The sequence below is a fragment of the Procambarus clarkii genome, chromosome 24 (assembly GCF_040958095.1).
Source record: "Procambarus clarkii isolate CNS0578487 chromosome 24, FALCON_Pclarkii_2.0, whole genome shotgun sequence".
Taxonomy (NCBI): domain Eukaryota; kingdom Metazoa; phylum Arthropoda; class Malacostraca; order Decapoda; family Cambaridae; genus Procambarus; species Procambarus clarkii.
The window spans coordinates 40,851,247-40,878,881 of record NC_091173.1 but is presented as its reverse complement, the minus strand read 5'-3'; the positions used below and the strand labels follow the sequence as shown (position 1 = coordinate 40,878,881).

Genomic DNA, 27,635 nt, shown 5'->3' with positions numbered 1-27,635 from the left:
ACAGCTCTATTCCTGTTCAAAATTTCCAAAAGCTGAGCCACAGAGTCGGGAAAATCAGTAGGACTGAGGTGTTGCGCTTGCATCTCTGGCCGAGATCCCTGTTCTCCTGATGTGAGAGTACAAACAGTATGATCCATGGAGACATCATCCACAACTCGCACCGGTAACAAGTAATGGGCAAAATCTACAACATGGGTACCAGACTGGAGATGGATGTCGGCATTACTAGAGTTTGCAATATACAATGTAACAGTACCATCCTGCACTGTGTGCCAGGAGGGTTCAACAAACGTACCATTCATTTTACATGTTTCACTTTCCGCAATCACATGCGACAACTCAGGCACTCCCTGAACCTTAACTCTTATTCTGGTGAGAGAATGAGGGTGCAGCACAGTGTCAGTAACCGTGGAACCACTGACTTCAGAGATGGAAGCTGCCAGGCGAGCGAGACAACGAGAATCCGTTAGGGCGTCCCCTTCCAGAAAGTCCCGAATCTCATTCTCCTTAACAACTGCACAAGTACGATGCTTCAATCGAGTCCCTGTTTTCTCGGGTATGCTACCACGACAAGGATCTGACAAACCTATGCTAGCAAGGCGGGTGTCAACAAAATTAACGTAGTCTGATTGGAGGTTGAACTCATGGCCCTGTCGATACATGCTACACAAGGGTATGATGTGGTCTTTGATACTAATGTTCCAACGATGGGGAAACAATGCAATATTTTCATCAATCATGGTGTACAGACCTAAGATAATGTCTCCAGGAAAATGAATAATGTCAACAACTAAACATGTTATAGACAATGTGACATCATTTAACTTGAGTGGGAGGTCAATTTCACCCTGAACTTTTACTTTATTTCCTGAAATACCACTTAGAAAAGGTATGGGTGACTGTTTTAAAGGAGTAGGGTGCTTACTTTCAATGTCTCTAAGAGCTGAGGTCTTGACAATATTAACTTTTGCACCTGAGTCAAGAAAAACTTTTAAAACTCTACCATGTACAATGGCTGAGACAAGGGGACCATCACTTGAGACTAGACAAATTACTACTTGTGATTTATGTTGTCTTGGATATCTGCGTCTTGTCTGGGTCAAATTCATTGTGGTTCCGTCAACATCTACAACTGGTCTAGAGTCAGTGTCCTCCTCTGTCAAGTGTCCAAATCTATTTTGGGTAGCTACTGAATACACAGGGAGGGCACTAGGATTGGCTAGCTTGAATTGGTTAGCGGATGGCCTTGGGGGTTTCCCGACGACATGGAGTGAATATTCTGAACCCCAGCATTCTGTGGCAGAGTATTATAATTCGAAGTTGCATTATAGCTGGGCCGGGAGTTGTAATTACGCGAGTTCTGATAATGTCTTGGACGCTGTGCGCCTCGCCAAGACTGACCGTGAGAGTTACGAGGTGGGGATATCCTTTGCCTAGCCCTACAATCCTCAGTGTGGTGACCAACATGTTTATGGTACTTGCAATATGGGAGCCTAGAATGATTAGATTGACGAGAGAACCGAGAGAATTGTCCAGGGGGTGATGATCTAGGAGCGGACCAACAGTCCCTTGCGAGGTGATTACTCTTACCACAATGCCAACATGAGGGAGTGGATGGTTGTGGACTATGGCGTTTCGGCAACTTATGAGGAGGCGAATTTGACTGGGGGCTACGACCATGGGTACGGTTCTGCGACCAAGAGTTTTGAGAGTTTGTGGGAGGATGCTGAGAGCTTGTTACTACATTTACAGTATCAGAGGGTGGCAACATTTGAGCACTTCGGGGAGCTAGTTTATCGGCGGCATTGCTAATAGCCTCAAACACTTCACCAATTTCATGTTTAACTCCAAAATTTTGTTGCTCAATGATCAGTTTAGTATACTCTGGGGCAAAATGCATTAAAGTTCCGAATGCTATCATCCTGGCCATAGCCTCAGGGGACAGATTATTGTCTTTATCTAACCAAGACGAACTATTCATAGCAGGCACTAAGGCATATAGATACTGATCGAGACGGCTAGTAAACGCATTAAACGATTCACCAGGCTGCATGGTGGCATTGGCAATTTTCTTGACTAACCTATACGGGTCGAGGTCTCCTTTGTTAACAAAGCGCCGGCGAAAGAAATCCTTAAATTCAGACCAAGACTGGAGGCTAACAATGGCTTTCTCATCAACAACAAAACTGCATCACCTTTGGTTGTGTCCACAGCTGACCGTGCAATTGCCAAGTATTCGGAACAGTAGGCTTGGAAAAACGTGCAACTGTTTTCGCTTCAACCTTACTAAACCATGACTCTAATAAGCGGGATTCATCAGCAAAAAGAGGAATAGCCATTTCCTGAGCTGATCTCTGGCCATTGGGACGAGCAACTTCTCCCGTTGAGTCTGAAGAACTTTCAACAGTGGTAGGCATTGTCACAACCGTGGAAGGAATGTTTGAACGCAGATTATAATTAAGTGCACCAGACATTAGAAATGGTATACACAAAAATAAACACTCAAAAAAAATATTAACTTGGCTAAAGTAAGGAAATGGCAGAAATAAAATTATTAAACTGGGCTAGGCAACAAATAATTAAGAACAAGCAAAATTGTGAATTAAATTAGCAATCTTTCATTAAAATGGCTGGAATTAGAAGCATGTAAATTAAGTAAACCAGGCTAAGCACAGCAATTTAGAATAATAAAACTGGAAAGTGCAATTGCAAAATTTCATTAACACAATTCAGCACAACAAGTGGCAATGCAAGAAATATGGATGTAGCACATAAACTAGATATATATGTGTATATAGCTGCTATGGTAAAAAAATTATAATATGAAATGTTGAAAGAATAAATTTCCATTTTAGGCCTGGAGGAATTAAAAAGAATTATATTGTACAAATCCTTAACTGCTACTAAACAAGAATTTATTACTTCTCTTGACTTTGAATTTGCTAAAAACACTATCAACACAATTAATGCACAATGAAATTACTGTGAGAAGCATGAATGTTGAAATCACTCAGGGAAACTTTGGGAGTGGAGTACTGAACCAGCTCCAATATTTAACAAGTCACTGAATGGCTAATTCATAAGATGTTGTGGATATATTTACGTTAAACCTCATTAAACCATAGCACACGATATCTTAGCTCATAATTACTTAACTATGGGCTGCAGGATTTGCTATATAACAGTGGCCAACACGAAAACGGCGACAAGGCGTGTGAAGAGGCACATGCGAGAGTTTGTTTACAATGTGGTGCGACATGTTTATGTCACACAATGCCATGTTTATGTCACACAATGCCATGTTTATGTCACACAGTGTCATGTTTACTTCACACAGGTCCATGTTTACGTCACACAGTGCTATGTTTATGTCACACAGTGCCATGTTTATGTCACACAGTGCCATGTTTATGTTACACAGTGCCATGTTTACTTCCCACAGTGCCATGTTTACTTCACACAGTTCCATGTTTATATCACACAGTGCCATTTTTATGTCACACAGTGCCATGTTTACTTCACACTGTGCCATGTTTATGTCTCACAGTGTCATGTTTATATCATACAGTACAATGTTTACTTACCACAGTGCCATGTTTATGTCTCAAAGTGCCATGTTTATGTCACACAGTGCCAAAATTATGTCACACAGTGCCATCTTTATGTCACACAGTGCCATGTTTATGTCACACAATGCCATGTTTATGTCACACAATGCCATGTTTACTTCACACAGTGCTATGTTTACTTCAAACAGTGCCATGTTTACTTCACACAATGTCATGCTTACGTCACACAGTGCCATGTTTACGTCACTCAGTGCCATATTTATATCGCTCAGTGCCTTGTTTATGTCTCACAGTGCCATGTTTATGTTTTACAGTGCCATGTTTATGTCACACAGTGCCATGTTTATGTCACACAGTGCCATGTTTATGTCTCACAGTGCCATGTGTATGTCACACTGTGCCATGTTTATGTCACACACTGCCATGTTTATGTCACACAGTGCCATGTTTATGTCAAACAGTGCCATGTTTATGTCACACAGTGCCATGTTTACTTCGCACAGTTCCATGTTTACGTCACACAGTGCTATGTTTATGTCACACAATGTCATGTTAATGTCACAGTGCCATGTTTACGTCACAGTGCCATGTTTATGTCTCTCAGTGCTATGTTTTTGTCTCACAGTGTAATGTTTATGTCACACAGTGCCATGTTTACTTCACACAGTGCCATGTTTTTGTCTCACAGTTCCATGATTATGTCACACGGTGCCATGTTTACTTCACACAGTGAAATGTTTATGTCTCACAGTGCTATGTTTTTGTCTTACAGTGCCATGTTTATGTCACACAGTGCCATGTTTACTTCACACAGTGCCATGTTTTTGTCTCACAGTTCCATGATTATGTCACACAGTGCCATGTTTACTTCACACAGTGAAATGTTTATGTCTCACAGTGCTATGTTTTTGTCTTACAGTGCCATGTTTATGTCACACAGTGCCATGTTTATGTCATACAGTGCCATGTTTATGTCTCACAGTACCATGCGCATGTCACACTGTCCAATTGTTATGTCACATAGTGCCATGTTTATGTCACACAGTGCCATGATTATGTTGCACAGTGCCATGTTTACTTCCCACAGTGCAATGTTTATTTCACACAGTTCCATGTTTATATCACACAGTGCCATTTTTATGTCACACAGTGCCATGTTTACTTCACACAGTGCCATGTTTATGTCTCACAGTGTCATGTTTATATCATACAGTACAATGTTTACCTCACACAGTGCCATGTTTATGTCTCAAAGTGCCATGTTTATGTCACACAGTGCCAAAATTATATCACACAGTGCCATCTTTATGTCACACAGTGCCATGTTTATGTCACACAGTGCCATGTTTATGTCACACAATGCCATGTTTACTTCACACAGTGCTATGTTTACTTCAAACAGTGCCATGTTTACTTCACACAGTGTCATGCTTACGTCACACAGTGCCATGTTTACGTCACTCAGTGCCATATTTATTTCGCTCAGTGCCTTGTTTATGTTTTACAGTGCCATGTTTATGTCACACAATGCCATGTTTACATTACACAGTGCCATGTTTATGTCTCACAGTGCCATGCATATGTCACACTGTGCCATGTTTATGTCACACATTGCCATGTTTATGTCACACAGTGCCATGTTTATGTCAAACAGTGCCATGTTTATGTCACACAGTGCCATGTTTACTTCACACAGTTCCATGTTTACGTCACACAGTGCTATGTTTATGTCACCCAATGTCATGTTAATGTCACACAGTGCCATGTTTACGTCACAGTGCCATGTTTATGTCTCTCAGTGCTATGTTTTTGTCTCACAGTGTAATGTTTATGTCACACAGTGCCATGTTTACTACACACAGTGCCATGTTTTTGTCTCACAGTTCCATGATTATGTCACACAGTGCCATGTTTACTTCACACAGTGAAATGTTTATGTCTAACAGTGCTATGTTTTTGTCTTACAGTGCCATGTTTATGTCACACAGTGCCATGTTTACTTCACATAGTGCCATGTTTTTGTCTCACAGTTCCATGATTATGTCACACAGTGCCATGTTTACTTCACACAGTGAAATGTTTATGTCTCACAGTGCTATGTTTTTGTCTTACAGTGCCATGTTTATGTCACACAGTGCCATGTTTATGTCATACAGTGCCATGTTTATGTCTCACAGTACCATGCGTATGTCACACTGTCCAATTGTTATGTCACATAGTGCCATGTTTATGTCACACAGTGCCATGTTTATGTCACACAGTGCCATGTTTATGTCACACAATGCCATGTTTATGTCACACAATGCCATGTTTATGTCACAAAGTGTCATGTTTACTTCACACAGGTCCATGTTTACGTCACACAGTGCTATGTTTATGTCACACAGTGCCATGTTTATGTCACACAGTGCCATGTTTACGTCACAGAGTGCCATGTTTGTCACACAGTGCCATGTATACTTCACACAGTTCCATGTTTACTTCACACAGTGCTATGTTTATGTCACACAGTGCCATGTTTACTTCACACAGTGCCATGTTTACGTCACACAGTGCCATGTTTATGTCAAACAGTGCCATGTTTACTTCACACAGTGCCATGTTTACGTCACACAGTGTCATGTTTATGTCACACAGTGCCATGTTTATGTTACGAAGTGCCATGTTTATGTCACACAGTGCGATGTTTACTTCACACAGTGCCATGTTTATGTCACACAGTGCCATGTTTACTTCACACAGTGTCATGTTTACTTCACACAGTGCTATGTTTATGTCACACAGTGTCATGTTTACATCACACAGTGCTATGTTTATGTCACACAATGCCATGTTTAAGTCACACAGTGCCATGTTTATGTCACACAGTGCCATGTTTACCTCACACAGTGTCATGCTTATTTTACACAGTGCCATGTTTATGTCACACAGTGCCATGTTTACTTCACACAGTGCCATGTTTACTTCACACATTGCAATGTTTATGTCACACACTGCCATGTTTACTTCACACAGTGCCATGTTTGTGTCACACAGTGTCATGTTTACGTCACACAGTGCCATGTTTATGTCACACAGTGTCATGCTTACGTCGCTCAGTGCCATGTTTATGTTTCACAGTGCCATTTTTATGTCTTACAGTGCCATGTTTATGTCTCACAGTATCATATGTATTTCACACAGTGCCATGTTTATGTCACACAGTGTAATGTTTATGTCACACAATGCCATGTTTATGTCACACAGTGCCATGTTTATGTCACACAGTGCCATGTTTATGTCACACAGTGCCATGTTTATGTTACAGAGTGCCATGTGTATGTCACACAGTGCCATGTTAATGTCACACAGTGTCATGTTTATGTCACACAGTGCCATGTTTATGTCACACAGTGCCATGTTTACGTCACACAGTGTCATGTTTATGTCTCACAGTGCCATTCGTATGTCACACTGTGCCATGTTTTTGTCACACATTGCCATGTTTATGTCACACAGTGCCATGTTTATGTCACACAGTGCCATGTTTATGTCACACAGTGCCATGTTTACTTCACACAGTTCCATCTTTACGTCACACAGTGCTATGTTTATGTCACACAATGCCATGTTTATGTCTCTCAGTGCTATGTTTTTGTCTCACAGTTCCATGTTTATGTCACACAGTCCCATGTGTATGTCACACAGTGCCATGCGTATGTCACACAGTGCTACGTGTATGTCACACAGTGTCATGTTTATGTCACACAGTATCATGTTTATGTCACACAGTGCCATGTTTACGTCACTCAGTGCCATGTTTACGTCACTCAGTGCCATATTTATGTCGCTCAGTGCCATGTTTATGTTTCACAGTGCCATGTTTATGTCTTATAGTGCCATGTTTATGTCTCACAGTATCATGTGTATGTCACACAGTGCCATGTTTATGTCACACAGTGTAATGTTTATGTCACACAGTGCCATGTTTATGTCACACAGGGCCATGTTTATGTCATACAGTACCATGTTTATGTCTCACAGTGCCATGCGTATGTCACACTGTGCAATGGTTATGTCACACAGTGCCATGTTTATGTCACACAGTGCCATGTTTATAACACACAGTGCCATGTTTATGTCACACAGTGCCATGTTTATGTCATACAGTGCCATGTTTATGTCTCACTGTGCCATGCGTATGTCACACTGCAATGGTTATGTCACACAGTGCAATGTTTGTCATACAGTGCCATGTTTACATCACACAGTGCCATGTTTACGTCACACAGTGCCATGTTTATGTCACACAGTGCCATGTTTATGTCACACAGTGCCATGTTTACTTCACACAGTGCCATGTTTATGTCACACAGTGCCATGTTTACTTCACACAGTGTCATGTTTACTTCACACAGTGTCATGTTTACTTCCCTTTGTGCTATGTTTATGTCACACAGTGTCATGTTTACGTCACACAGTGCTATGTTTATATCACACAGTGCCATGTTTACGTCACACAGTGCCATGTTTATGTCACACAGTGCCATGTTTATGTCACACAGTGCCACGTTTACCTCACACAGTGTCATGCTTATTTCACACAGTGCCATGTTTATGTCACACAGTGCCATATATATGTCACACAGTGCCATTTTTATGTCACACAGTACAATGTTTACTTCACACAGTGCCATGTTTATGTCTCACAGTGCCATGTTTATGTCACACAGTGCCATGTTTACTTCATGCAGTGCCATGTTAATGTCTCACAGTGCCATGTTTACGTCACACAGTGCCATGTTTACTTCACACAGTGCCATGTTTATGTCACACAGTGTCATGTTTACGTCACACAGTGCCATGTTTATGTCACACAGTGCCATGTTTACTTCACACAGTGCCATGTTTATGTCACACAGTGTCATGTTTACATCACTCAGAGCCATGTTTATGTCACACAGTGCCATGTTTATGTCACACAGTGTCATGCTGACGTCACACAGTGCTATGTTTAAGTCACACAGTGCCATGCGTATGTCACACAAACCCATGTGTATGTCACACAGTGCCATGCATATGTCACACAGTGCTATGTGTATGTCACACAATGTCATGTTTATGTCACACAGTATCATGTTTATGTCACACAGTGTCATGTATACGTCACTCAGTGCCATATATATGTCGCTCAGTGCCATGATTATATTTCACAGTGCCATGTTTATGTCTTACAGTGCCATGTTTATGTCTCACAGTATCATGTGCATGTCACACAGTGCCATGTTTATGTCACACAGTGTAATGTTTAAGTCACACAGTGCCATGTTTATGTCACACAGTGCCATGTTTATGTCACACAGTGCCATGTTTATGTCACACAGTGCAATGTTTATGTCACACAGTGCCATGTGTATGTCACACAGTGCCAAGGTAATGTGTCATAGTGTCATGTTTATGTCTCACAGTGCCATGTTTATGTCTCTGAGTGCCATGTTTATGTCTTACAGTGCCATGTTTATTTCACACAGTGCCATGTTTACTTCACACAGGTCCATGTTGACGTCACATAGTGCTATGTTTATGTCACACAATGCTATGTTTATGTCACACAGTGCTATGCGTATGTCACACAGTGCCATGTTTTTGTCTCACAGTTCCATGTTTATGTCACACAGTGTCATGCTTACGTCACACAGTGCCATGTTTACGTCACTCAGTGCCATATTTATTTCGCTCAGTGCTTGTTTATGTCTCACAGTGCCATGTTTATGTTTTACAGTGCCATGATTATGTCTCACAGTTTCATGTGTATGTCACACAGTTCCATGTTTATGTGACACATTGTAATATTTAAGTCACAGAGTGCCATGTTTATGTCACACACTGCCATGTTTATGTCAAACAGTGCAATGTTTACTTCACACAGTGCCATGTTTATGTCTCACAGTGCCATGTTTATGTCACACAGTGTCATGTTTATGTCACACAGTGCCATGTTTATGTCACACAGTGCCATGTTTACGTCACACAGTGCCATGTTTATGTCTCACAGTGCCATGTTTACGTCACACAGTGCCATGTTTATGTCTCACAGTGCCATGCGTATGTCACACTGTGCCATGTTTATGTCACACATTGCAATGTTTATGTCACACATTGCCATATTTATGTCACACAGTGCCATGTTTATGTCACACAGTGCCATGTTTATGTCAAACAGTGCCGTGCGTATGTCACACTGTGCCATGTTTATGTCACACATTGCCATGTTTATGTCACACAGTGCCATGTTTACTTCACACAGTTCCATGTTTACATCACACAGTGCTATGCTTATGTCACACAATGTAATGTTAATGTCACACAGTGCCATGTTTACGTCACAGTGCCATGTTTATGTCTCTCAGTGCTATGTTTTTGTCTCACAGTGTAATGTTTATGTCACACAGTGCCATGTTTACTTCACACAGTGCCATGTTTTTGTCTCACAGTTCCATGATTATGTCACACAGTGCCATGTTTACTTCACACAGTGAAATGTTTATGTCTCCCAGTGCTATGTTTTTGTCTTACAGTGCCATGTTTGTGTCACAATGTGCCATGTTTATGTCACACAGTCCCATATGTATGTCACACAGTCCCATGTGTATGTCACACAGTGCTATGTGTATGTCACACAGTGTCATGTTTATGTCACACAGTATCATGTTTATGTCACAAAGTGCCATGTTTACGTCACTCAGTGCCATATTTATGTCGCTCAGTGCCAGGTTTATGTTTCACAGTGCCATGTTTATGTCTTATAGTGTCATGTCTATGTTTCACAGTATCATGTGTATGTCACACAGTGCCATGTTTATGTCAAACAGTGTAATGTTTATGTCACACAGTGCCATGTTTATGTCACACAGTGACATGTTTATGTCATACAGTGCCATGTTTATGTCATACAGTGCCATGCGTATGTCACACAGTGACATGTTTATGTCATACAGTGCCATGTTTATGTCATACAGTGCCATGCGTATGTCACACTGTCCAAGTGTTTTGTCACATAGTGCCATGTTAATGTCACACAGTGCCATGTTTATGTCACACAGTGCCATGTTTATGTCACACAATGCCATGTTTATGTCACACAATGCCATGTTTATTTCACACAGTGTCATGTTTACTTCACACAGGTCCATGTTTACGTCCCACAGTGCTATGCATATGTCACACAGTGCCTTGTTTACTTCACACAGTTCCTTGTTTACGTCACACAGTGCTATGTTTATGTCACACAATGTCATGTTAATGTCACACAGTGCCATGTTTACGTCACAGTGCCATGTTTAAGTCTCTCAGTGCTATGTTTTTGTCTCACAGTGTAATGTTTATGTCACACAGTGCCATGTTTACTTCACACAGTGCCATGTTTTTGTCTCACAGTTCCATGATTATGCCACACAGTGCCATGTTTACTTCACACAGTGAAATGTTTATGTCTCACAGTGCTATGTTTTTGTCTTACAGTGCCATGTTTATGTCACACAGTGCCATGTTTATGTCACACAGTGCCATGCGTATGTCACACAGTCCCATGTGTATGTCACACAGTGCCATCTTTATGTCACACAGTGCCATGTTTATGTCACACAATGCCATGTTTATGTCACACAATGCCATGTTTACTTCACACAGTGCTATGTTTACTTCAAATAGTGCCATGTTTACTTCACACAATGTCATGCTTACGTCACACAGTGCCATGTTTACGTCACTCAGTGCCATATTTATTTCGCTCAGAGCCTTGTTTATGTCTCACAGTGCCATGTTTATGTTTTACAGTGCCATGTTTATGTCACACAGTGCTATGTTTACGTCACACAGTGCCATGTTTATGTCTCACAGTGCCATGTGTATGTCACACTGTGCCATGTTTATGTCACACATTGCCATGTTTATGTCACACAGTGCCATGTTTATGTCAATCAGTGCCATGTTTATGTCACACAGTGCCATGTTTACTTCGCACAGTTCCATGTTTACGTCACACAGTGCTATGTTTATGTCACACAATGTCATGTTAATGTCACACAGTGCCATGTTTACGTCACAGTGCCATGTTTATATCTCTCAGTGCTATGTTTTTGTCTCACAGTGTAATGTTTATGTCACACAGTGCCATGTTTACTTCACACAGTGCCATGTTTTTGTCTCACAGTTCCATGATTATGTCACACAGTGCCATGTTTACTTCACACAGTGAAATGTTTATGTCTCACAGTGCTATGTTTTTGTCTTACAGTGCCATGTTTATGTCACACAGTGTCATGTTTATGTCATACAGTGCCATGTTTATGTCTCACAGTACCATGCGCATGTCACACTGTCCAATTGTTATGTCACATAGTGCCATGTTTATGTCACACAGTGCCATGTTTATGTCACACAGTGCCATGTTTATGTCACACAGTGCCATGTTTATGTTACACAGTGCCATGTTTACTTCCCACAGTGCCATGTTTATTTCACACAGTTCCATGTTTATATCACACACTTCCATTTTTATGTCACACAGTGCCATGTTTACTTCACACAGTGCCATATTTATGTCTCACAGTGTCATGTTTATATCATGTTTATATCATACAGTACAATGTTTACTTCACACAGTGCCATGTTTATGTCTCAAAGTGCCATGTTTATGTCACACAGTGCCAAAATTATATCACACAGTGCCATCTTTATGTCACACAGTGCCATGTTTATGTCACACAGTGCCATGTTTATGTCACACAATGCCATGTTTACTTCACACAGTGCTATGTTTACTTCAAACAGTGCCATGTTTACTTCACACAGTGTCATGCTTACGTCACATAGTGCCATGTTTACGTCACTCAGAGCCATATTTATTTCGCTCAGTGCCTTGTTTATGTCTCACAGTGCCATGTTTATGTTTTACAGTGCCATGTTTATGTTTCGCAGTGCCATGCGTATGTCACACTGTGCCATGTTTATGTCACACATTGCCATGTTTATGTCACACAGTGCCATGTTTATGTCAAACAGTGCCATGTTTATGTCACACAGTGCCATGTTTACTTCACACAGTTCCATGTTTACGTCACACAGTGCTATGTTTATGTCACACAATGTCATGTTAATGTCACACAGTGCCATGTTTACGTCATAGTGCCATGTTTATGTCTCTCAGTGCTATGTTTTTGTCTCACAGTGTAATGTTTATGTCACACAGTGCCATGTTTACTACACACAGTGCCATGTTTTTGTCTCACAGTTCCATGATTATGTCACACAGTGCCATGTTTACTTCACACAGTGAAATGTTTATGTCTCACAGTGCTATGTTTTTGTCTTACAGTGCCATGTTTATGTCACACAGTGCCATGTTTACGTCACACAGTGCCATGTTTATGTCACACAGTGTCATGTTTATGTCACGAAGTGCCATGTTTATGTCACACAGTGCGATGGTTACTTCACACAGTGCCATGTTTATGTCACACAGTGCCATGTTTTCTTCACACAGTGTCATGTTTACTTCACACAGTGCTATGTTTATGTCACACAGTGTCATGTTTACATCACACAGTGCTATGTTTATGTCACACAATGCCATGTTTACATCACACAGTGCCATGTTTATGTCACACAGTGCCATGTTTACCTCACACAGTGTCATGCTTATTTCACACAGTGCCATGTTTATGTCACACAGTGCCATGTTTACTTCACACAGTGCCATGTTTACTTCACACATTGCCATGTTTATGTCACACACTGCCATGTTTACTTCACACAGTGCCATGTTTATGTCACACATTGTCATGTTTACGTCACACAGTGCCATGTTTATGTCACACAGTGCCATGTTTACTTCACACAGTGCCATGTGTATGTCACACAGTGCCATGCGTATGTCACGCAGTGCTATGTGTATGTCACACAATGTCATGTTTATGTCACACAGTGCCATGTTTATGTCACACAGTGTCATGCTTACGTCGCTCAGTGCCATGTTTATGTTTCACAGTGCCATGTTTATGTCTTACAGTGCCATGTTTATGTCTCACAGTATCATATGTATTTCACACAGTGCCATGTTTATGTCACACAGTGTAATGTTTATGTCACACAGTGCCATGTTTATGTCACACAGTGCCATGTTTATGTCACACAGTGCCATGTTTATGTCACACAGTGTCATGTTTATGTCACACAGTGCCATGTTTATGTCACACAGTGCCATGTTTACGTCACACAGTGCCATGTTTATGTCTCACAGTGCCATTCGTATGTCACACTGTGCCATGTTTATGTCACACATTGCCATGTTTATGTCACACAGTGCCATGTTTATGTCACAAAGGCCATGTTTATGTCACACAGTGCCATGTTTATGTCACACAGTGCCATGTTTACTTCACACAGTTCCATCTTTACGTCACACAGTGCTATGTTTATGTCACACAATGCCATGTTTATGTCACACAGTGCCATTTTTACGTCACACAGTGCCATGTTTATGTCTCTCAGTGCTATGTTTTTGTCTCACAGTTCCATGTTTATGTCACACAGTCCCATGTGTATGTCACACAGTGCCATGCGTATGTCACACAGTGCTACGTGTATGTCACACAGTGTCATGTTTATGTTACACAGTATCATGTTCATGTCACACAGTGCCGTGTTTACGTCACTCAGTGCCATATTTATGTCGCTCAGTGCCATGTTTATGTTTCACAGTGCCATGTTTATGTCTTATAGTGCCATGTTTATGTCTCACAGTATCATGTGTATGTCACACAGTGCCATGTTTATGTCACAAAGTGTAATGTTTATATCACACAGTGCCATGTTTATGTCACACAGGGCCATGTTTATGTCATACAGTACCATGTTTATGTCTCACAGTGCCATGTGTATGTCACACTGTGCAATAGTTATGTCACACAGTGTCATGTTTATGTCACACAGTGCCATGTTTATGTCACACAGTGCCATGTTTATGTCACACAGTGCCATGTTTATGTCATACAGTGCCATGTTTATGTCTCACTGTGCCATGCGTATGTCACACTGCAATGGTTATGTCACACAGTGCAATGTTTGTCATACAGTGCCATGTTTACATCACACAGTGCCATGTTTACGTCACACAGTGCATGTTTATATCACACAGTGCCATGTTTATGTCACACAGTGCCATGTTTACTTCACACAGTGCCATGTTTATGTCACACAGTGCCATGTTTACTTCACACAGTGCCATGTTTACTTCACACAGTGTCATGTTTACTTCCCTTTGTGCTATGTTTATGTCACACAGTGTCATGTTTACGTCACACAGTGCTATGTTTATATCACACAGTGCCATGTTTACGTCACACAGTGCTATGTTTAAGTCACACAGTGCCACGTTTACCTCACACAGTGTCATGCTTATTTCACACAGTGCCATGTTTATGTCACACAGTGCCATGTTTACTTCACAAAGTGCCATGTTTACTTCACACATTGCCATATTTATGTCACACAGTACAATGTTTACTTCACACAGTGCCATGTTTATGTCTCACAGTGCCATGTTTATGTCACACAGTGCCATGTTTACTTCATGCAGTGCCATGTTAATGTCTCACAGTGCACTGTTTTTGTCTCACAGTGCCATGTTTACGTCACACAGTGCCATGTTTACTTCACACAGTGCCATGTTTATGTCACACAGTGTCATGTTTACGTCACACAGTGCCATGTTTATGTCACATAGTGCCATGTTTACTTCACACAGTGCCATGTTTATGTCACACAGTGTCATGTTTACATCACACAGTGCCATGTTTATGTCACACAGTGCCATGTTTATGTCACACAGTGTCATGCTGACGTCACACAGTGCCATGTTTATGTCACACAGTGCCATGTTTATGTTACACAGTGCTATGTTTAAGTCACCCAGTGCCATGCGTATGTCACACAAACCCATGTGTATGTCACACAGTGCCATGCATATGTCACACAGTGCTATGTGTATGTCACACAATGTCATGTTTATGTCACACAGTATCATGTTTACGTCACACAGTGTCATGTATTCGTCACTCAGTGCCATATATATGTCGCCCAGTGCCATGTTTATGTTTCACAGTGCCATGTTTATGTCTTACAGTGCCATGTTTATGTCTCACAGTATCGTGTGCATGTCACACAGTGTCATGTTTATGTCACACCGTGTAATGTTTAAGTCACACAGTGCCATGTTTATGTCACACAGCGCCATGTTTATGTCACACAGTGCCATGTTTATGTCACACAGTGCCATGTGTATGTCACACAGTGCCATGTTAATGTGTCACAGTGCCATGTTTATGTCTCACAGTGCCATGTTTATGTCTCTGAGTGCCATGTTTATGTCTTACAGTGCCATGTTTATTTCACACAGTGCCATGTTTACTTCACACAGGTCCATGTTGACGTCACATAGTGCTATGTTTATGTCACACAGTGCTATGCGTATGTCACACAGTGCCATGTTTTTGTCTCACAATTCCATGTTTATGTCACACTGTGTCATGCTTACGTCACACAGTGCCATGTTTACGTCACTCAGTGCCATATTTATTTCGCTCAGTGCCTTGTTTATGTCTCACAGTGCCATGTTTATGTTTTACAGTGCCATGATTATGTCTCACAGTTTCATGTGTATGTCAAACAGTTCCATGTTTATGTGACACATTGTAATATTTAATTCACAGAGTGCCATGTTTATGTCACACACTGCCATGTTTATGTCAAACAGTGCAATGTTTGTGTCACACAGTGCCATGTTTATGTCACAGAGTGCCATGTGTATGTCACACAGTGCCATGTTAATGTCACACAGTGTCATGTTTATGTCACACAGTGCCATGTTTATGTCACACAGTGCCATGTTTACGTCACACAGTGCCATGTTTATGTCTCACAGTGCCAAGCGTATGTCACACTGTGGCATGTTTATGTCACACATTGCCATGTTATGTCACACAGTGCCATGTTTATGTCAAACAGTGCCCTGCGTATGTCACACTGTGCCATGTTTATGTCACACATTGCCATGTTTATGTCACACAGTGCCATGTTTACTTCACACAGTTCCATGTTTACATCACAGAGTGCTATGCTTATGTCACACAATGTTATGTTAATGTCACACAGTGCCATGTTTACGTCACTGTGCCATGTTTATGTCTCTCAGTGCTATGTTTTTGTCTCACAGTGTAATGTTTATGTCACACAGTGCAATGTTTACTTCACACAGTGCCATGTTTTTGTCTCACAGTTCTATGATTATGTCACACAGTGCCATGTTTACTTCACACAGTGAAATGTTTATGTCTCTCAGTGCTATGTTTTTGTCTTACAGTGCCATGTTTATGTCACACAGTGCCATGTTTATGTCACACAGTGCCATGCGTATGTCACACAGTCCCATGTGTATGTCACACAGTGCTATGTGTATGTCACACAGTGTCATGTTTATGTCACATAGTATCATGTTTATGTCACACAGTGCCATGTTTACGTCACTCAGTGCCATATTTATGTCGCTCAGTGCCAGGTTTATGTTTCACAGTGCCATGTTTATGTCTTATAGTGTCATGTCTATGTTTCACAGTATCATGTGTACGTCACACAGTGCCATGTTTATGTCACACAGTGTAATGTTTATGTCACACAGTGCCATGTTTATGTCACACAGTGCTATGTTTATGTCATACAGTGCAATGTTTATGTCATACAGTGCCATGAGTATGTCACACTGTCCAAGTATTTTGTCACATAGTGCCATGTTTATGACACACAGTGCCATGTTTATGACACACAGTGCTATGTTTATGTCACACAATGCCATGTTTATGTCACACAGTGCCATGTTTACGTCACACATGGCCATGTTTATGTCAAACAGTGCCATGTTTACTTCACACAGTGCCATGTTTATGTCACACAGTGTCATGTTTATGTCACACAGTGCCATGTTTATGTCACGCAGTGCCATGTTTATGTCACACAGTGCGATGTTAACTTCACACAGTGCCATGTTTATGTCACACAGTGCCATGTTTACTTCACACAGTGTCATGTTTACTTCACACAGTGCTATGTTAATGTCACACAGTGTCATGTTCACATCACACAGTGCTATGTTCATGTCACACAGTGCCATGTTTACGTCACACAGTGCCATGTTTCTGTCACACAGTGCCATGTTTACCTCACACAGTGTCATGCTTTTTTCACACAGTGCCATGTTTATGTCACACAGTGCCATGTTTACTTCACACAGTGCCATGTTTATGTCACACAGTGTCATGTTTACGTCACACAGTGCCATGTTTATGTCACACAGTGCCATGTTTACTTCACACTGTGCCATGTTTATGTCACACAGTGCCATGTTTATGTCACACAGTGTCATGCTGACGTCACTCAGTGCCATGTTTATGTCACACAGTGCCATGTTTATGTTACACAGTGTCATGTTTACGTCACACAGTGCCATGTTTATGTCACATAGTGCCATGTTTACTTCACACAGTGCCATGTTTATGTCACACAGTGTCATGTTTACATCACACAGTGCCATGTTTATGTCACACAGTGCCATGTTTATGTCACACAGTGTCATGCTGACGTCACACAGTGCCATGTTTATGTCACACAGTGCCATGTTTATGTTACACAGTGCTATGTTTAAGTCACCCAGTGCCATGCGTATGTCACACAAACCCATGTGTATGTCACACAGTGCCATGCATATGTCACACAGTGCTATGTGTATGTCACATATGTCATGTTTATGTCACACAGTATCATGTTTACGTCACACAGTGTCATGTATACGTCACTCAGTGCCATATATATGTCGCTCAGTGCCATGTTTATGTTTCACAGTGCCATGTTTATGTCTTACAGTGCCATGTTTATGTCTCACAGTATCTTGTGCATGTCACACAGTGTCATGTTTATGTCACACCGTGTAATGTTTAAGTCACACAGTGCCATGTTTATGTCACACAGCGCCATGTTTATGTCACACAGTGCCATGTTTATGTCACACAGTGCCATGTGTATGTCACACAGTGCCATGTTAATGTGTCACAGTGCCATGTTTATGTCTCACAGTGCCATGTTTATGTCTCTGAGTGCCATGTTTATGTCTTACAGTGCCATGTTTATTTCACACAGTGCCATGTTTACTTCACACAGGTCCATGTTGACGTCACATAGTGCTATGTTTATGTCACACAGTGCTATGCGTATGTCACACAGTGCCATGTTTTTGTCTCACAATTCCATGTTTATGTCACACTGTGTCATGCTTACGTCACACAGTGCCATGTTTACGTCACTCAGTGCCATATTTATTTCGCTCAGTGCCTTGTTTATGTCTTACAGTGCTATGTTTATGTTTTACAGTGCCATGATTATGTCTCACAGTTTCATGTGTATGTCAAACAGTTCCATGTTTATGTGACACATTGTAATATTTAATTCACAGAGTGCCATGTTTATGTCACACACTGCCATGTTTATGTCAAACAGTGCAATGTTTGTGTCACACAGTGCCATGTTTATGTCACAGAGTGCCATGTGTATGTCACACAGTGCCATGTTAATGTCACACAGTGTCATGTTTATGTCACACAGTGCCATGTTTATGTCACACAGTGCCATGTTTACGTCACACAGTGCCATGTTTATGTCTCACAGTGCCATGCGTATGTCACACTGTGCCATGTTTATGTCACACATTGCCATGTTATGTCACACAGTGCCATGTTTATGTCAAACAGTGCCCTGCGTATGTCACACTGTGCCATGTTTATGTCACACATTGCCATGTTTATGTCACACAGTGCCATGTTTACTTCACACAGTTCCATGTTTACATCACACAGTGCTATGCTTATGTCACACAATGTTATGTTAATGTCACACAGTGCCATGTTTACGTCACTGTGCCATGTTTATGTCTCTCAGTGCTATGTTTTTGTCTCACAGTGTAATGTTTATGTCACACAGTGCCATGTTTACTTCACACAGTGCCATGTTTTTGTCTCACAGTTCCATGATTATGTCACACAGTGCCATGTTTACTTCACATAGTGAAATGTTTATGTCTCTCAGTGCTATGTTTTTGTCTTACAGTGCCATGTTTATGTCACACAGTGCCATGTTTATGTCACACAGTGCCATGCGTATGTCACACAGTCCCATGTGTATGTCACACAGTGCTATGTGTATGTCACACAGTGTCATGTTTATGTCACACAGTATCATGTTTATGTCACACAGTGCCATGTTTACGTCACTCAGTGCCATATTTATGTCGCTCAGTGCCAGGTTTATGTTTCACAGTGCCATGTTTATGTCTTATAGTGTCATGTCTATGTTTCACAGTATCATGTGTACGTCACACAGTGCCATGTTTATGTCACACAGTGTAATGTTTATGTCACACAGTGCCATGTTTATGTCACACAGTGCTATGTTTATGTCATACAGTGCAATGTTTATGTCATACAGTGCCATGAGTATGTCACACTGTCCAAGTATTTTGTCACATAGTGCCATGTTTATGTCACACAGTGCCATGTTTATGACACACAGTGCTATGTTTATGTCACACAATGCCATGTTTATGTCACACAATGCCATGTTTATGTCACACAGTGCCATGTTTACTTCACACAGTGCCATGTTTACGTCACACATGGCCATGTTTATGTCAAACAGTGCCATGTTTACTTCACACAGTGCCATGTTTATGTCACACAGTGTCATGTTTATGTCACACAGTGCCATGTTTATGTCACGCAGTGCCATGTTTATGTCACACAGTGCGATGTTAACTTCACACAGTGCCATGTTTATGTCACACAGTGCCATGTTTACTTCACACAGAGTCATGTTTACTTCACACAGTGCTATGTTAATGTCACACAGTGTCATGTTCACATCACACAGTGCTATGTTCATGTCACACAGTGCCATGTTTACGTCACACAGTGCCATGTTTCTGTCACACAGTGCCATGTTTACCTCACACAGTGTCATGCTTTTTCACACAGTGCCATGTTTATGTCACACAGTGCCATGTTTACTTCACACAGTGCCATGTTTATGTCACACAGTGTCATGTTTACGTCACACAGTGCCATGTTTATGTCACACAGTGCCATGTTTACTTCACACTGTGCCATGTTTATGTCACACAGTGCCATGTTTATGTCACACAGTGTCATGCTGACGTCACTCAGTGCCATGTTTATGTCACATAGTGCCATGTTTATGTTACACAGTGCTATATTTAAGTCACACAGTGCCATGCGTATGTCACACAAACCCATGTGTATGTCACACAGTGCCATGCATATGTCACACAGTGCTATGTGTATGTCACACAATGTCATGTTTATGTCACACAGTATCATGTTTATGTCACACAGTGTCATGTATACGTCACTCAGTGTCATATATATGTCGTCCAGTGCCATGTTTATGTTTCACAGTGCCATGTTTATGTCTTACAGTGCCATGTTTATGTCTCACAGTATCATGTGCATGTCACACAGTGTCATGTTTATGTCACACCGTGTAATGTTTAAGTCACACAGTGCCATGTTTATGTCACACAGTGCCATGTTTATGTCACACAGTGCCATGTTTATGTCACACAGTGCAATGTTTATGTCACACAGTGCCATGTGTATGTCACACAGTGCCATGTTTATGTCTCACAGTGCCATGTTTATGTCTCTGAGTGCCATGTTTATGTCTTACAGTGCCATGTTTATTTCACACAGTGCCATGTTTACTTCACACAGGTCCATGTTGACGTCACACAATGCTATGTTTATGTCACACAGTGCTATGCGTATGTCACACAGTGCCATGTTTTTGTCTCACAGTTCCATGTTTATGTCACACAGTGTCATGCTTACGTCACACAGTGCCATGTTTACGTCACTCAGTGCCATATTTATTTCGCTCAGTGCCTTGTTTATGTCTCACAGTGCCATGTTTATGTTTTACAGTGCCATGATTATGTCTCACAGTTTCATGTGTATGTCAAACAGTTCCATGTTTATATGACACATTGTAATATTTAAGTCACAGAGTGCCATGTTTATGTCACACACTGCCATGTTTATGTCACACACTGCCATGTTTATGTCAAACAGTGCAATGTTTGTGTCACACAGTGCCATGTTTATGTCACAGAGTACCATGTGTATGTCACACAGTGCCATGTTAATGTCACACAGTGTCATGTTTATGTCACACAGTGCCATGTTTTTGTCACACAGTGCCATGTTTACGTCACACAGTGCCATGTTTATGTCTCACAGTGCCATGCGTATGTCACACTGTGCTATGTTTATGTCACGCATTGCCATGTTATGTCACACAGTGCCATGTTTATGTCAAACAGTGCCATGCGTATGTCACACAGTGCCATGTTTACGTCACTGTACAATGTTTATGTCTCTCAGTGCTATGTTTTTGTCTTACAGTGCCATGTTTATGTCACACAGTGCCATGTTTATGTCACACAGTGCCATGCGTATGTCACACAGTCCCATGTGTATGTCACACAGTATCATGTTTATGTCACACAGTGCCATGTTTACGTCACTCAGTCCCATATTTATGTCGCTCAGTGCCAGGTTTATGTTTCACAGTGCCATGTTTATGTCTTATAGTGTCATGTCTATGTTTCACAGTATCATGTGTATGTCACACAGTGCCATGTTTATGTCACACAGTGTAATGTTTATGTCACACAGTGCCATGTTTATGTCACACAGTGCCATGTTTATGTCATACAGTGCAATGTTTATGTCATAAAGTGCCATGAGTATGTCACACTGTCCAAGTGTTTTGTCACATAGTGCCATGTTTATGTCACACAGTGGCATGTTTATGACACACAGTGCCATGTTTATGTCACACAATGCCATGTTTATGTCACACAATGCCATGTTTATGTCACATAGTGCCATGTTTACTTCACACAGAGCCATGTTTACGTCAAACATGGCCATGTTTATGTCAAACAGTGCCATGTTTACTTCACACAGTGCCTTGTTTATGTCACACAGTGTCATGTTTATGTCACACAGTGCCATGTATATGTCACGCAGTGCCATGTTTATGTCACATAGGGCGATGTTTACTTCACACAGTGCCATGTTTATGTCACACAGTGCCATGTTTACTTCACACAGTGTCATGTTTACTTCACACAGTGCTATGTTAATGTCACACAGTGTCATGTTTACATCACACAGTGCTATGTTCATGTCACACTGTGCCATGTTTATGTCACGCATTGCCATGTTATGTCACACAGTGCCATGTTTATGTCAAACAGTGCCATGCGTATGTCACACTGTGCCATGTTTATGTCACACATTGCCATGTTTATGTCACACAGTGCCATGTTTACTTCACACAGTTCCATGTTTACATCACACAGTGCTATGCATATGTCACACAATGTTATGTTAATGTCACACAGTGTCATGTTTACGTCACTGTGCCATGTTTATGTCTCTCAGTGCTATGTTTTTGTCTTACAGTGCCATGTTTATGTCACACAGTGCCATGTTTATGTCACACAGTGCCATGCGTATGTCACACAGTCCCATGTGTATGTCACACAGTGATATGTGTATGTCACACAGTGTCATGTTTATGTCACACAGTATCATGTTTATGTCACACAGTGCCATGTTTACGTCACTCAGTGCCATATTTATGTCGCTCAGTGCCAGGTTTATGTTTCTCAATGCCATGTTTATGTCTTATAGTGTCATGTCTATGTTTCACAGTATCATGTGTATGTCACACAGTGCCATGTTTATGTCACACAGTGTAATGTTTATGTCACACAGTGCCATGTTTATGTCACACAGTGCCATGTTTATGTCATACAGTGCAATGTTTATGTCATACAGTGCCATGAGTATGTCACACTGTCCAAGTGTTTTGTCACATAGTGCCATGTTTATGTCACACAGTGCCATGTTTATGACACACAGTGCCATGTTTATGTCACACAATGCCATGTTTATGTCACACAATGCCATGTTTATGTCACATAGTGCCATGTTTACTTCACACAGTGCCATGTTTACGTCACACATGGCCACGTTTATGTCAAACAGTGCCATGTTTACTTCACACAGTGCCATGTTTATGTCACACAGTGTCATGTTTATGTCACACAGTGCCATGTTTATGTCACGCAGTGCCATGTTTATGTCACATAGGGCGATGTTTACTTCACACAGTGCCATGTTTATGTCACACAGTGCCATGTTTACTTCACACAGTGTCATGTTTACTTCACACAGTGCTATGTTAATGTCACACAGTGTCATGTTTACATCACACAGTGCTATGTTCATGTCACACAGTGCCATGTTTACGTCACACAGTGTTATGTTTACCTCACACAGTGTCTTGCTTATTTCACACAGTGCCATGTTTATGTCACACAGTGCCATGTTTACCTCACACAGTGTCTTGCTTATTTCACACAGTGCCATGTTTATGTCACACAGTGCCATGTTTACTTCACACAGTGCCATGTTTATGTCACACAGTGTCATGTTTACGTCACACAGTGCCATGTTTATGTCACACAGTGCCATGTTTACTTCACACTGTGAAATGTTTATGTCACACAGTGTCATGTTTACATCACACAGTGCCATGTTTATGTCACACAGTGCCATGCGTATGTCACACAGTGCCATGCGTATGTCACGCAGTGCTATGTGTATGTCACACAGTGTCATGTTTATGTCACACAGTGCCATGTTTATGTCACACAGTGTCATGCTTACGTAGCTCAGTGCCATGTTTATGTTTCACAGTGCCATGTTTATGTCTCACAGTATCATGTGTATGTCACACAGTGCCATGTTTATGTCACACAGTATAATGTTTATGTCACACAGTGCCATGTTTATGTCACACAGTGCCATGTTTATGTCACACAGTGCCATGTTTATAACACACAGTGCCATGTTTATGTCACAGAGTGCTATGTGTATGTCACACAGTGCCATGTTAATGTCACACAATGTCATTTTTATGTCACACAGTGCCATGTTTATGTCACATAGTGCCATGTTTATGTCACACAGTGCCATGTTTACGTCACACAGTGCCATGTTTATGTCTCACAGTGCCATTCGTATGTCACACTGTGCCATGTTTATGTCACACATTGCCATGTTTATGTCACACAGTGCCATGTTTATGTCACACAGGCCATGTTTATGTCACACAGTGCCATGTTTATGTCACACAGTGCAATGTTTACTTCACACAGTTCCATCTTTACATCACACAATGCTATGTTTATGTCACACAATGCCATGTTTATGTCAAACAGTGCCATGTTTACTTCACACAGTGCCATGTTTACTTCACACATTGCCATATTTATGTCACACAGTGCCATTTTTATGTCACACAGTGCAATGTTTACTTCACACTGTGCCATGTTTATGTCACACAGTGTCATGCTTACGTCGCTCAGTGCCATGTTTATGTTTCACAGTGCCATGTTTATGTCTTACAGTGCCATGTTTATGTCACACAGTGCCATGTTTATGTCACACAGTGCCATGTTTACGTCACACAGTGCCATGTTTATGTCTCACAGTGCCATTCGTATGTCACACTGTGCCATGTTTATGTCACACATTGCCATGTTTATGTCACACAGTGCCGTGTTTATGTCACACAGGCCATGTTTATGTCACACAGTGCCATGTTTATGTCACACAGTGCCATGTTTACTTCACACAGTTCCATCTTTACGTCACACAGTGCTATGTTTATGTCACACATTGCCATGTTTATGTCACATAGTGCCATTTTTACGTCACACAGTGCCATGTTTATGTCTCTCAGTGCTATGTTTTTGTCTCACAGTGTAATGTTTATGTCACACAGTGCCATGTTTACTACACACAGTTGCATGTTTTTGTCTCACAGTTCCATGTTTATGTCACACAGTCCCATGTGTATGTCACACAGTGCTATGTGTATGTCACACAGTGTCATGTTTATGTCACACAGTATCATGTTTATGTCACACAGTGCCATGTTTACGTCACTCAGTGACATATTTATGTCGCTCAGTGCCATGTTTTTGTTTCACAGTGCCATGTTTATGTCTTATAGTGCCATGTTTATGTCTTACAGTATCATGTGTATGTCACACAGTGCCATGTTTATGTCACACAGTGTAATGTTTATGTCACACAGTGCCATGTTTATGTCACACAGTTCCATGTTTATGTCATACAGTGCAATGTTTATGTCATAAAGTGCCATGAGTATGTCACACTGTCCAAGTGTTTTGTCACATAGTGCCATGTTTATGTCACACAGTGCCATGTTTATGACACACAGTGCCATGTTTATGTCACACAATGCCATGTTTATGTCACACAATGCCATGTTTATGTCACATAGTGCCATGTTTACTTCACACAGAGCCATGTTTACGTCACACATGGCCATGTTTATGTCAAACAGTGCCATGTTTACTTCACACAGTGCCATGTTTATGTCACACAGTGTCATGTTTATGTCACACAGTGCCATGTTTATGTCACGCAGTGCCATGTTTATGTCACATAGGGCGATGTTTACTTCACACAGTGCCATGTTTATGTCACACAGTGCCATATTTACTTCACACAGTGTCATGTTTACTTCACACAGTGCTATGTTAATGTCACACAGTGTCATGTTTACATCACACAGTGCTATGTTCATGTCACACTGTGCCATCTTTATGTCACGCATTGCCATGTTATGTCACACAGTGCCATGTTTATGTCAAACAGTGCCATGCGTATGTCACACTGTGCCATGTTTATGTCACACATTGCCATGTTTATGTCACACAGTGCCATGTTTACTTCACACAGTTCCATGTTTACATCACACAGTGCTATGCATATGTCACACAATGTTATGTTAATGTCACACAGTGCCATGTTTACGTCACTGTGCCATGTTTATGTCTCTCAGTGCTATGTTTTTGTCTTACAGTGCCATGTTTATGTCACACAGTGCCATGTTTATGTCACACAGTGCCATGCGTATGTCACACAGTCCCATGTGTATGTCACACAGTGATATGTGTATGTCACACAGTGTCATGTTTATGTCACACAGTATCATGTTTATGTCACACAGTGCCATGTTTACGTCACTCAGTGCCATATTTATGTCGCTCAGTGCCAGGTTTATGTTTCACAGTGCCATGTTTATGTCTTATAGTGTCATGTCTATGTTTCACAGTATCATGTGTATGTCACACAGTGCCATGTTTATGTCACACAGTGTAATGTTTATGTCACACAGTGCCATGTTTATGTCACACAGTGCCATGTTTATGTCATACAGTGCAATGTTTATGTCATACAGTGCCATGAGTATGTCACACTGTCCAAGTGTTTTGTCACATAGTGCCATGTTTATGTCACACAGTGCCATGTTTATGACACACAGTGCCATGTTTATGTCACACAATGCCATGTTTTTGTCACAGAATGCCATGTTTATGTCACATAGTGCCATGTTTACTTCACACACTGCCATGTTTACGTCACACATGGCCATGTTTATGTCAAACAGTGCCATGTTTACTTCACACAGTGCCATGTTTATGTCACACAGTGTCATGTTTATGTCACACAGTGCCATGTTTATGTCACGCAGTGCCATGTTTATGTCACATAGGGCGATGTTTACTTCACACAGTGCCATGTTTATGTCACACAGTGCCATGTTTACTGCACACAGTGTCATGTTTACTTCACACAGTGCTATGTTAATGTCACACAGTGTCATGTTTACATCACACAGTGCTATGTTCATGTCACACAGTGCCATGTTTACGTCACACAGTGTTATGTTTACCTCACACAGTGTCTTGCTTATTTCACACAGTGCCATGTTTATGTCACACAGTGCCATGTTTACCTC

At 41.2% G+C, this 27,635-nt stretch overlaps 5 protein-coding genes across 5 annotated transcripts; all 5 read right to left on the bottom strand.

The window, feature by feature from the left end:
* Positions 1–10,372: 10,372 nt before the first annotated feature.
* On the bottom strand, positions 10,373–10,741 carry LOC138368042 (uncharacterized). Its single transcript, XM_069330340.1, has one exon. The coding sequence runs from the start codon at positions 10,739–10,741 to the stop codon at positions 10,373–10,375; it is 369 nt and encodes a 122-aa protein (XP_069186441.1).
* Positions 10,742–12,918: 2,177 nt separating this feature from the next.
* On the bottom strand, positions 12,919–13,581 carry LOC138368041 (Kruppel-like factor 18). The gene has a single exon (XM_069330339.1). The coding sequence runs from the start codon at positions 13,579–13,581 to the stop codon at positions 12,919–12,921; it is 663 nt and encodes a 220-aa protein (XP_069186440.1).
* Positions 13,582–17,214: 3,633 nt separating this feature from the next.
* On the bottom strand, positions 17,215–17,898 carry LOC138368040 (Kruppel-like factor 18). Its single transcript, XM_069330338.1, has one exon. It carries the CDS (start codon positions 17,896–17,898, stop codon positions 17,215–17,217), a length of 684 nt encoding a protein of 227 aa, XP_069186439.1.
* Positions 17,899–20,003: 2,105 nt separating this feature from the next.
* LOC138368039 (Kruppel-like factor 18) lies at positions 20,004–20,603 on the bottom strand. Its single transcript, XM_069330337.1, has one exon. The coding sequence runs from the start codon at positions 20,601–20,603 to the stop codon at positions 20,004–20,006; it is 600 nt and encodes a 199-aa protein (XP_069186438.1).
* A 1,727-nt stretch (positions 20,604–22,330) lies between these two features.
* Positions 22,331–22,951, bottom strand: LOC138368038 (Kruppel-like factor 18). Its single transcript, XM_069330336.1, has one exon. The coding sequence runs from the start codon at positions 22,949–22,951 to the stop codon at positions 22,331–22,333; it is 621 nt and encodes a 206-aa protein (XP_069186437.1).
* Between the last annotated feature and the right edge of the window lie 4,684 nt (positions 22,952–27,635).

Coding starts and splice junctions, on each gene's coding strand:
- LOC138368042 (XM_069330340.1), bottom strand. CDS start 10,741: ATGGACCTGTGTGAAGTAAACATGACACTGTGTGAAATAAACATGGCA.
- LOC138368039 (XM_069330337.1), bottom strand. CDS start 20,603: ATGGCACTGTGTGACATGAACATAGCACTGTGTGATGTGAACATGACA.
- LOC138368041 (XM_069330339.1), bottom strand. CDS start 13,581: ATGGCACTGAGCGACGTAAGCATGACACTGTGTGACATAAACATGGCA.
- LOC138368040 (XM_069330338.1), bottom strand. CDS start 17,898: ATGGCACTGTGTGAAGTAAACATGGCACTGTGTGACATAAACATGGCA.
- LOC138368038 (XM_069330336.1), bottom strand. CDS start 22,951: ATGGCAATGCGTGACATAAACATGGCACAGTGTGACATGAACATAGCA.